Source organism: Haliotis asinina, chromosome 2 (genome assembly GCF_037392515.1).
Source record: "Haliotis asinina isolate JCU_RB_2024 chromosome 2, JCU_Hal_asi_v2, whole genome shotgun sequence".
Taxonomy (NCBI): domain Eukaryota; kingdom Metazoa; phylum Mollusca; class Gastropoda; order Lepetellida; family Haliotidae; genus Haliotis; species Haliotis asinina.
In genome coordinates this window covers 86,373,457-86,386,519 of record NC_090281.1, presented here as the reverse complement: position 1 = coordinate 86,386,519, position 13,063 = coordinate 86,373,457, and the positions used below count along the sequence as shown (strand labels likewise).

At 37.4% G+C, this 13,063-nt stretch overlaps 1 protein-coding gene across 1 annotated transcript in view; it reads left to right on the top strand.

Moving 5' to 3' along the window:
• Window positions 1-12,606, top strand: part of LOC137274513 (probable protein phosphatase 2C T23F11.1) — a 30,586-nt gene extending 17,980 nt beyond the window's left edge. The window contains exons 7-10 of the mRNA XM_067807739.1: window positions 7,793-7,934; window positions 8,145-8,228; window positions 9,380-9,525; window positions 9,956-12,606. Coding sequence (XP_067663840.1) covers window positions 7,793-7,934; window positions 8,145-8,228; window positions 9,380-9,525; window positions 9,956-10,153 — 570 coding nt within the window. The 3' untranslated portion in view covers window positions 10,154-12,606. The remainder of the gene's footprint in view (window positions 1-7,792; window positions 7,935-8,144; window positions 8,229-9,379; window positions 9,526-9,955) is intronic.
• The last annotated feature ends 457 nt before the right edge of the window (window positions 12,607-13,063 follow it).

The following is a 13,063-nucleotide window of genomic DNA, read 5'->3' as shown; positions in this document are numbered from 1 at the left end:
TTCATGTGGTTGACTCAATGACTCAGTACAGACAGCAGTGGGGTATTCTAGTGGTTAAAGCATTCACTCATCAAGCCGAATACCTGGGTTAGATTCCCCACATGTGTACAATGTGCAAAGCCCACTTGTGGTGTCCCCTGTCGTGATATTGCTGGAATATCCCCCACAGTAGTGTAAAACCATACTCATTCACTCACTTGATGATACAGTAACATTTAACATTATCCTGACCCTTTCCAAAATGTGAAGTGAATTGATTGAACATGTTTCCAACAGTTTGTTCATACTGGTGTGAACTAGTTATTATGTTAAGCAGGGTTTTTTTAGCTTTTTTTTTCAAGAGATACAGGTTACTTACATCAGGCACTCATTGAATACAAATATGCATACCATACAAAGTTTTAAAGTCGCTGTCATCATGTAGTGAAAATATGAGATTAATAATGGTACATACTCACATATTTATTCTGTGCAAGGCCATAATAGGTAAAGGTATCGTACATATAACTGGCAATTTGTATCAAATACCTGTATACATAACAGGTTTCAAGTCAGTGTCATCATGGAAATGTACAGTGATCATTATCACACAAATGAATGAAAATAACTGATTAATAATATAGTAGAACATCATCCTTTAATTATTCCATGTGGGACCACAGTAGGTCTAGGTAGACTTGTACATCACAGGCAATTTAATAGTACATAATCATATAATCATTCCTTGTGGGACCACATTAGGTCAAGGTAGATGTGTGTGTAACAGGCACTTTGTATTGAATACATACGTGTGTATACAAACAAACCAGCTTTCTAGTCACAGTCACCATGGAAGTGTACAGTAATCATTATCTGAGTAGTGATAATATCTGATTAATGATAATATAAAGTCATATCATTATAGATCTGAGACTAGGTCAAGTTTGCATATTGCATATTATTGTGCTACTAAAATGTGCAGAGATGACAGAAATGTATTTATGTTAATCAGTATTGATTAGCCCAAGATACTGACTGAAATTAATTTTTTACTTTGCTTTCCCATGATGTTCCTTTTTTCTGATTGGTTAAATCTGGATGACCGTGACGAATGTTCCAAATAAGGTAGATCTAGTGGGTTACTACGAATGCCACAACTTGAATGAGATGGAATATGAGTATATGACAGTAAATCATAGTAAGGAATTTGTGAATGCGGAGAATTGTGCGTGCACTAATAAAATTGAGAGTACATGGGGAGCGGTAAAAATGTCCCTGCTCAGGTATGGAACAGCGAAAGGATTGTATGATAGTTATTTTGTGAAGTACATCGTGAGGAAGAAATATTTATGTTGTTCTGATGATCCTTTTGTTACATTTCTTATGTTTATCTGCCGTGTGTTTGACCCCTAAAAAACCCATGCATACTTTAAAATCATTGAAATTGAAAATAAAGAAAATGGTGAAAATGAAGCGTTTTGATATTAGAAATCAGATAAACTTACCTCTTTTTGTTTATTAGCAATGGAAAAGAAATGATAAGTAATATGTAAAAATAATGTAGGGGGGCACCTGCCCCCTTAAAACCCCCCATTCTGTAGAATGTGAGATTTCAACAAAATAATACATTCGGTTAGTACAGGAAATTTGTATATCGTGATCTTAGAATATTAATAAACACTGCAATTGACAACACCATAACATAATACTAACCCTGAAATAATGTTGAGGATTGAAGGTCTAGAGTAGATTCTCGATTAGTATCCAAGGGTAATTTAATAGGTCAAACAAGGCCATAAAACAGCTGTAGTTATTCGCAGGAGTAAACAAAAATTGGCATCACCGTTAGTACTCGCTTAGATGTAAATATGGCTTCTGTACATGTCTGTCTCGTACACTTCCGTGGACCCGTAAAGTGCAGTTTACCCCAATCTTTATTTAAGAAATCCTTTTAATACATGTATTAAATATTTTATTGTTTTGAATATTTCTGTAGTGTATGACTCATGAAGCTCTGGGCGAGAATTGATCTTCAGTAACCCATGCTTGTCGTAAGAGGCGACTAATGGGATTTGCTTGTCAGGCTTGCTGATTGGGTTGACACATGTCAAGGTATCCTAATTGTTTAGAGCAATGCTTGTGCGTTTGATCACTGGATTGTCTGGTCTGAGTTGATTATTTACAAACCATAGTCACATAGCTGGTATATTGCTGAGTGTGATGTAATACTAAACTCACTCGTTCATTCTATAAGTCTTTAAGGTATTTGCTTGTGAAGTGCAAATAGCTGTGATGACAGATGTGATTCCCTTCATAGATGTTTTAGGATAGGCAAGACATATTGGTATTTACTTCTGTATTCATGTGGGAGTGAAAGAAAACGGTGTCACTTTTTGAAAGTGAGATGGGCGGTGATGAAACTAATATAAGTTTGTTACAGACACAGGGTCCAAGTTAGTCCAAGGCATCATTAAGAGATTTTGAAGTCATACCACACCTGTTCTAGCTGCTAAGGTTACAGTTACTGCCAATTATTTTTGGCTATTTAAGGCAAATGGTGCAATTGAAAGTATTCGTCATTGTTGAAGTAAATTTATTCACCCAGATGAATTACAAGGCATGTTAGATTGGTCATCTGACAGTGATTATGTGCATCTCAGATATCTCAGATTCTTTCAAGAAGAAACCTCTTATAAGCATGAATGTTTCTGCTTCCACATCCTTTTAAGTATCTGTATATGAATTTTGTCATCTGTCATCTTATAGACTTAACCTATCTTGACAGCTGAAATAGTTTTAGAAGTTTGAAAGTCATTTAGAAGTTGGAAGAGTAATACAAGACACTTGATATGGATGTACAACTTCTCTGTTATTTACACACATCCGTATCAAGTAATTGGTTATAGTTTTAGTGTTCTGCTTGGTCTCTGTTTGCTTATTACTATCGATTACTGATCAATTACTATCGATTACTGATCAAGACTTTAATGATGATGTTAGAATTGCATTTTAATAGGAGCTTCTGAAATGATTACAGATTTTTTTAAACAAAAAAGATCATGAGGTTGAAATTATGTCAGATTCATGTGTTGAAATTTGTTGAAATTGTAGTCTATGTAGGAGCTTCTGAAATGATTCCAGATTTTTTTAAACGAAAAAGATTATGAGGTTGAAATGATGTCAGATTCAAATATAACCTTATAAGTTACTCACAGTAATATGCCTTATTGGAAGCTTCTTATTATCACAGATTGTACTCCAGCCTTCTCAATGCTACTATATGCAGTAGCCAGTAACTTGGGTGGAAATGAGCTATTCATTTTAAACATGAGGGCCTAAATACTTTTATCTAGCCTCATGTAAGAATGTCGAGTTTTGATTGGTCCACATGACTCTGATAAAATACCATGTACATCATCACGATCCGTGAGCGGGAGTATAAAAGTCGTGGACTCCCACTACAAAAGTCATATCACCCCGCGACGCCTTGGTGACGACGCGAAGTGAGAAAAGCGTACATCGACAAGCCTTTAGTAACGTGCAGTGCATTGAGGTCAAATGGTCAGCTGGTGTCAACATGGCAGCAAGTCGATTTGATGCATGTTGATTTGTTTTGATTTAGTGAAAACATTCAGCTAGATAAATGCCTTATCACATCGTGTCGAGGGAAATACAAACCGTGTATTTCCCACGACACGATGTGATAATTTATAATATATAATAATCTCTTTTTCATGACAAGCGATATTGGTGGTCCTGTGATCTATCTAGGATTCCCTCTACAGTTCTGTCTCTCTTTTATGTACTTGAGACCTGTGGTTATGGATTTTGATCTCAGATTGAAGGGTTTGGGTTTTTTTAGATTTGCTATGTATTATTAAATCACTACGCATCTACCTTACTTACCTACCTGCTGGGGTGGCTATTGCAAACAATTTTCATATTTTGACATATTGCAATGTGAAAGCATATATTGTGATATGTATTGCAATATACTGGGTTACCCACCCCACAGTATGTGTTGTTTTCATGTCGGAGCTGGTAAATACTGACAAACCGCTTAATTTTTCCTTTTCCTGACTCATGCTTAATTGCTTATCTCCTGTTCCTGGCGAAGGTAGTGGAACACCTGAAATCCCTTGAATTTCCCTTCTAAAAGAAACGGATGTAAAAATACACTCACCCACAAGTAGCCTCCCTTTACCCACGCACATGGTCAGCTGATCAGCCATGATTGCCACTCTCTTCCTATCGCCCAACGAGAGCGGCTGGAGGCACCTGGGGTTCGGATTACAGCGATAAGTTTTTCAACTATTTCAGTCCTTTAACTAATTTAAGTTGTTTGTGGTATTTGGTTTATGAATATGTATCATAATTGGTTAAATTTGTAATTGTGTGTTTATATAGCACGTAATTCGTCAACTCAGACTTAGTCTCAGTTGATGAAATTGTGATTGCAGTGTATTGTGCTGTCAGCGGTTAATTTTGCAGAAATTTGTCTTTTTGAATTTATCTCATACATTCGTTCTGTTCACAGGCGTGCGACAGACAGACAATGTCAGCTTTCATTAGCCAGGTCTAAATCAGATGATTTAGCTTTGGGTAACCAATTAACTGCTGAAATTCATTCCAGTGACCATTTAGGCATGTCTCCAGGGCTACCCCTTGGGTTCAGCGACTCGTCACCTAGACCACCTAGAAGCAAACTTCATCGGAGACGGGGCCGCCGCAGCCTAAGAAGCCTAGATCATCATCATAGTGAAGACAAAGTCGTCTGCAACGGAGTCATCGCAGAATAAACATGCTTCGAAGAAGAAATCCTTCGGTGACGAGGTCGTCCCTCTACAGGAACGACATATCTATGATGAGCTGCCGTTGATTCTACACAAGCAGAATGTCAACCGGCATAGACAACTTTGCCCCGACTGCATTGTCACCGCTCAGGAACCCTTATGAGGATCATCAGACAACACAGACTTTGTCAGCAGCCTTGGTCATTGCAGCAGACAACTTTACAAGTCAGCCATCACTACACTCAACACAGCCATTCCACGCAGATGCCTTCATGCTACATGTGGTAGACACTTCTACCCCCAGCCGTTCCCATACAACTGTCTCAAGTGGATGGTCTTCTACTGGAAGAATTGGGGAATTCTCAACGACAAATTAGACACGTGCTCGGCAAACCTGAATGCTAGCAAGGGTATCACTGTCTGAACAAGATTTCATGATGATCAGTCGACTGCTACACCGGTGGCGTCACGTCTACAATCTGACAATTGGTCTTTGAGAGACAACGCCCTGCACAGTGTGTGGTGTTATTGTTCCAGTATCAGGAAGTCATCGGTGAGTTTCAACGCTGGAAAGATGTCGATTACACACTAGATTAACAGTTTACAGCGTCATTTGATTCTTCAGGTAGCATAGAGGTCTTCTAACAGCAGACTCAACGTTGCCTATCAGGAGGCTTGCAGCAATGAATGACAGCTCCTGATCGGACAGGCAGCCAGCTATAAATAGACTTCCTTCAAATGTCAACACGCTCATAATAAACAGTATTGATGATCTGAAAATGAAGAATGACATATCTTCACGGCATACAAGTTCATAATGTTCAACAAACAGACAACAACCTTTGAGTCATTGGTACCAGATCCATTAGTCTAAGCTACAGACGCTCTCAGCATCCTGTGGGAATGACTAAACGCGCTTGCGTTTCCCCTTCCAGTGCTGCTACCTAAAAGTCATCGACAAAATCAAACAGACGAAGGGGCTACAACTGATCTTGGTCGTGCCTTACTGGCCAACAAGACAGCCACCTTATCCTTACAAGAATCCTCTCGCTCTCTATATGATGACAAGTGGAAACGATTTGAGGCATACGCCAGGAAGAAGGGGTTCACAGCGATGAAGGTGACACATCCTCAGATAGCAGATTATCTATGCCATCTATGTCATTCCAGAGGTCTGAAGGCAGCTCTCAGCTCAGTCATCAGCATGGGAACGGGGACCAAGCTGACTAAAGTACCAGACTTGCTTGCCTTATTACACTCTTCCAAGTTGGAAGATCAACAACGCAGATTTAGAGCTCCAGCTTGCGATCTAAATGTTGTACTCCAAGATCTCACAAGTGATGCATATGAGCCACTCAATCAGACCTCAATTGAAATCCTGACTCAAAAGACGTTATGTATACTTGCCTTGGCTACAGTGGTAAGAATGTCAGAAATTCATGCTGTAGACTTTAATCAAACAAAGTTTGATGCAAATCACCAAGAAACAGCTCACTTGGGTCTACGATGAGATTTCATCGCAAAGAATCAACTGCCAGGTCAGCCGGACAGACACTTCAGCATACCGACCTTGTCTTAAATCCTGGGACCTCATAATACGCAAGACTTATTATGTCCAGTCAGAGCAATGAAGGTATACATTGCACATACCAAGACTAGAAGACAAAGGTTCAAGCACCTATTTATCCCTATATCTACCGAGACACCTACGGAAGTATCCCGCAACACTGTCTCTATGGATCAGAGCTCTTATACTTAAAGCCTATAAAACAGCAGGATTGGAACCTCTACAACTGGAACCTCATGGAAATTGCTCGCTATCAACTGTAATGGAGGGCTGCTTTTGGAACACTGTGTTTGCCAACCATTACCTACGAGACATAGTCACGGAGGACATCACTGCCATTGATCAGTTTGGGCCTCTCGTCATTGCCCAGCAACTAACAGTCCCCCGAAGATGCTGACTTCACTCACCCGTTTTATCACGTGACTTGTGGAAGCCAGAAGCTCTGCGGAGTATAATGGTAGAAAGTCCATGCGCACATCTTGAAGAGACTAACATAAGTGATTATGACCCTGTACTTGTCATGAAGATACTTGTACATGAAGAAGGGTCACAACTAGTCTCGGTTGCTATATCTTGACATTTAGTTGCATCAGAAACTAGCAGGACGCTGGTTACTTTGATGTCATCACGTGCCAGTCAACGAAGCCTTCTACGGAAAACAGGTTTGACTGGATGTGATCCCCCCCAGAATCTACAATGAATATTAGAAGAACAGGACCGAATTATCACTGTTACAATTTCCCATTAAGGGGGGGAATTATTGGACGTAATCGTGAACAGCCAGCAGAATCCAGCATGGCCTGACCCATTTCCGTCAGATTCTGTAAGCAATTTGGCATGAGTCAGGATAAGGAAAAATACGTTATTTTCTGAATAAAATTGATGTTTTATACTTATCCTGACTCATGATGAAAGCCCTCCCAGCCGCCCCTCACAGACACGCTGAATTCCAATAATTCTCGTGTCATGCGATTATTAAGGAGAGAGTGACAATCATGGCAGTCAGCTGACCATGTGCGTGGGTAAAGGGAGGCTACTTGTGGCTGAGTGTATTTTGATGTCCGCTTCTTTTTGAAGGGAACTTCAAGGGATTTCATGTGGGAAGAAGAGATAAGCAATTAAGCATGAGTCAGGATAAGTATGAAATGTAAATTTTATTCAGAAAATTACATTATTGTGCATCCTTATACCTTATACCTGCCTTAACTACCTACTTACCTACTGTCTTCATGTCAAAATGAACTCAAAGCATGAATTTCTTGTGTATAGTGTGCTGGTCGAGCACAAACATATATGTACACTACACTCCAGATGGCACTGAAGTTTGTGTCTGATTCTTTCATTTTAATTGACTTTTATAGCATATGATCACACTTTTTACTTTGAAGTTTTGATTTGTTGTCCAGTTATGTGATTGGAAATATATCTACCCTGCTGACACTCGTACATTCAGGCCAATGTTGGAGATTCCCGAGCGGTTGCTTGTGTAGCTGGGGAGGTGGAACAGCTGTCCTTTGACCACAAGCCAGGGAATGAACAAGAAACTCGTAGAATCATTGCAGCTGGTGGATGGGTAGAGTTTAACAGAGTTAATGGTAAACAATTTCATGTTGGCAGTGACTATATGTTGCGCTTGATTCGATTAGTTCAGATTTTACTATTTTGCTTCAACATTTCTTGACTGTAAAAATTCAAATGAAGGAATATGAGCTAATATATAAGATTTCATTTAAATGGTATTGAAATGTTTCCATGCTTATTTGTACCACTGAAATCAAATATGCACCATAAAATTCTCTCTTCAGGGAATTTAGCTTTATCAAGAGCACTTGGGGACTTTGTATTTAAGAAGAATGACAAGAAACGAGCTGAAGAACAGATAGTCACAGGTCAGACTGTCTTACTTTTTTCTCAAATACATTTACAGAGCAGCATCTCATTCAGTGATGTCACCAAATTGGAAAACTAAAAGGATGTCGCACATTATTAAGCTGCCACACAATGCTATCATTGAGAAATATCACAGTGAGGGGTAAAACCAACTTACTCATTTAAATGTAACATTTGAATCTTTAAAATACTAATTGACACTCAGAAATGTCAGAAATTGTTATGAGAAAGCACACAGTTTTGTTTCTGATAATATCTAAATATAAGTCAGAAAATGTTGAGGGGCAGTGGGGTAGCCTAGTGGTTTAAGCGTTCGCTCATCACGCCAACGACACAGTTTTGATTCACCACATGGGTACAACATGTGAAGCTCATTCCTGGTGTCATGCATCATGATGTTGCTGGAAAATTGTTAAAATGACATAAACCATATGCATTCACTCGTAAAAGTACATTGTGTTTCTTGTATTTTGAAATATGAATTGCGGTTCGAACAGAAAATATAGTGAAAAACAATTCAAGGACAATGTATTGTTATCATTACAAAATAGTCATACATGTACTCAGTGTTGTAAACTCTCCAAATTTTCATCCAGATAACTGGTCTGGTAACTCTCAAAAGTTACCAGACCGGTTGGAGAGTTGCCAGTCCAGAATTTTCTGAATTAAGAAAATTAATAACAAGGTAAATAAGAGTAAAGAAACTGGTTGATGTTTTCAAATGTGTTTCAGTCAAAGCTTTAGTCGTTTCAGTCAAAGCTTTAGACGCGCTTTATAAAACAGACCATCAAGTTGGAAAACTGACCATTCCAGACAGTTGGGGAGGCATGAATTTGAAAACAACACATATGTTCTGTATATATGTGACAGGCTTCACTCATAAGTGCATTGAGACTTCAAAATATTACATTTGAGCTTGATTGCTGATTTATTTATCAAATGTTCAAACGTCATTATAAAATTGAAAACAAATTTGGTTTAACTCCTGGATGCATGACAATACTTGTAATGACTTGTCTCTTTTCCTTCATTACAGTTAGTTTATGACCATCTGACAAACCAGTTGCCAACCATATTTTTTACATGTTTTTAATGTTGGAAGTCAGTTAATCTTTAAATGCTTCATATGGGATGTTTGTTTGAATTTCAGCCAATCCTGATGTGATAGAAAAGATGATTACAAAAGATCATGAGTTTCTTGTATTGGCCTGTGATGGCATCTGGGATGTACTGACAAATCAGGAAGTTGTTGACTTTGTACGGGGGAGAATAGCACAGGGAATGGAGCCAGAAATTGTGAGTCTCAATTGTCCCATGATAATATGCTTGCATATATAAAAAAATGACAGTTTTTGCAGGATTGAAAATGACTTGAATTTGGCAATTTGCCCTTAAAATCATTTGCTTGAAATGTTCTTACAATTCTACAAAATGCCTCACGGCAGCCTTGAATTTGACAATTATGATTAACTGAGCTCTTGAAAAATATCTTGTGAAAATTTCGTCATAATGCCACAACTGTTGTAACTTCTATACCGTAACATACTGTACAGTGTGTGAAGCCCATTTCTGCCCCAGCTTTGATATATCTAAATTACTGCTAAAATTGGAGTAAAGCCATATACACTCGCTCATTGTACAGAGAGTCCTTGTTTGATTCACTAGTCACATACCACTTGTGTCCAAATATATATTCAGATCTGATAAACCTGTCGATTTGCTGCAGATATGTGAGGAGTTAATGACACGCTGCCTGGCTCCAGACTGTCAGATGGGAGGGCTTGGATGTGACAATATGACTGTTGTGTTGGTGTGTTTCCTCTTGGGAGGAACATACGAGGACTTGGTGAGGAAATGTAATCAACCAAGTAAGAACAGTCCAGCATCACACCTCAGGGACTATCATGGAGTAGAACTTAAGTAGTGTTTTCCACAGCATGCTACCACAACAGGTACCTGCATGGTCTGGATGTTTGCCTGGTTCACAGAATGTCCTGCTGATCATACACAACATTGGACATGGACACAGTGAAGACGTGATGCCTCAATACCCTCAACCCTTTCTACCTGTTGTGCCAGAGCTCCACACTTCAAGATTTCTTATGCCTTCCATGCTAACTGTTCCAACAAATGTTAAAGAACCATTATCATACAGTTATTTAGTTCAAAATAATCTTTTATGTTTTGCTTCCAATAGTTCACATACAAACAAGCATATTTGTGGATGTGCTGACCCGTTATGTTTGTGTTTCTTTCTGTTGCAAACCTGTAGCAATAATATTTTCACCACCTACCCTCAAGTCATAAATGACTTTGTTGAGCTAACAAGATTAGTAATTGGATCTATCTCCGATGGAAAGAATTGTTTTATGATTATATGAAAATTATGTAACTGATAATATCGTACATAAACTGTCGTTATGGAATAGTTTTGATTAACACAGACGGTGCACAAAGGTACATCTTTAGTCATGGACTGCTTCATAATTATGTTCAGACAAAGCCTTTGCTAGTAATCAAAGGCTAAATAAATAACTCACTGTTCACCAGTTTTGTAAAAAAATGTACTTCTTTCAGATTTTCGAAAACATTTTGCTACAATTACTTCTCCATATTTATCAATAATCAGTCGACATGAAGTTAACCATTATTGATTCCTGTGGTCTGTATTATATAGTTTCTAGTGACTGATCTTTTTATAGACCATACAGCTAAATATCTGTATATGTCAATAGATTTTGGACCAGAAATTAAGAAAGTCCAAAATAATTCAACTTACTTTACGTTAGTTTTGTTGGAGGGGGACACATTTAGCATTTACATTTCTAAGAAAAAAAATAACATTCTGATTTTAATCGTGCAAAGGTTCTCATGAATAAGGATGCAGCTTTGTGATTGGGTGTGTAAATTTAAACTTGTTTTAAATTTTATCACTATAGTTTGTGTAGCATAAAGTTGATAATGCAGTTTGCATAGTCATAATAATCTGTATTTCTTCTTGTGTTTTAGTTCAGCAGTTTTCTTAGCCAGCCCAAAAAGTTTCAGTTCTGAATTGTAGCAATATTTGATACTGCTACCAGTGTTCACGATGGTGTTTCAAAGTAACAGGACATTGGGTCTTGTGAGTTTCAGATGTATGTCGAATCCACTGAAAATTCACTGGACCCACAGAATAGAGTTAAACAAACATTTCAGATTTAACATTTCTTATAATTGCCACTGAAATTATTAACATTATATGATAACAAACATAAGATTAATAAACAGCAAACAAGTGTCACATGCTGCAAATAACAACTTCACACAAAGACATTGTGAAATATTCAGACACAGGGGCTGGCGGGTTGGTGATTTCTATCTGACCACTGGCGAATCTGCCAGATTTGTCAAAGGGTCAGACACTATTCGTGAACACTGTGCTACTGTTTCTCAAATTAAATTGATTAAAAGGTAGTGCATCATTAAGTTTATTCTTCTTAGCAGTGGTATAAAGAGGCATAGGAACATTGTGGGCAAGGTAATGGAGATGTAATAATGGCTTGAATAAGAATTGTTTGAATTACTCTTCCTTTTTTAAAAAACAAAACACATCAATATTGAAGAACTTGAGGATTTGTATTGATGTATTTTGGTGAACCCTCATAAAAAAGAAATATTTTTGTGTTTTCAAAATGAACTATTTACTGTAATGCTTAATTTTAAGTATAAAGTCCTTGTTATGTATCATGTTTAAAACCTATACATACATCATTTAACTTGTTCTGTTGGTGTATCTTGTTCAGTATTGTTATGTTGTCCTGTTACCTCTTGGTTTGTCTCATGATTTATTACAAGAGATCATCTTGAATTCAGATAAGTAAAATCCAGTTCATTAAGTTTTTGCATTGCAGGGCCCCATTTTACAAAGCTGTCATAGGTCTTTATTACAGTATAAGAGGTACAATAGTCATTAATGCTACAATAACTTTGTGAAACGGGGCCCAGTTCATCAGAAATAGTTGTCATATGTTCTGGATTTGTTTCTGTTTCACTGTGCATCCCTTTTAGTGTCAATCTTGCTTGTATAACTAGAGTTTGCGTACACTATGTAAGGGAAGTAATACAAACTCACTTTTTGTGTGGCCTTATAGAGAACGTCTCATTACCAATATATTCCAAGTATCTACATGTTAAGTTTCTCTATAACTTCCACATTGTATATACTCTAGTTATCTGTCTTCTCACCACCTTTTCATGACAGTAAAAAAAATGTGTGTAATGTCATCATCATCATCATCATCATCATCCTATGTATCATGTTGTTCTTTGTGGTTTTGTCGACCAATTGTAAAAGTCATGTGTGTTATGTCATTGAACAAGGATATTACTTGTATAAAATGTGTTTTACTCATATATACTTATGAACTCATCCTTGAATTAAAGTTATTATTTTTAGCATTGTGAAACATGTCAGATAAATGCTGCAGAGAATGTCAGATAAATGCTGCAGAGAAAGTCAGATAAATGCTGCATAGAGTAAGGAATGAAACATTTTTTAAGTCAAAGCAGTTTTGTAGCAGTTCATATTGAGTTTGTGTTATGCTGTAAGCAGTGTTAATATGGTGATATTGCATGGACATTTGTCTAGAAATGTCCTTGGCGTTATGAAGTCAGTTCCTACCAACATGTGTACAAGCATATATACATATAATGGAGGCATACTTTTAATGTAGATTATTTTTAGAAAAAAATCTTAAAATGTTGCATTTATCTTTTTTTTCACTTTGAAATAGATAATTTATTGTAAAAGATTTGTGCTTCTTTATTCATGTCAGAAACAATACCTGTACAAATG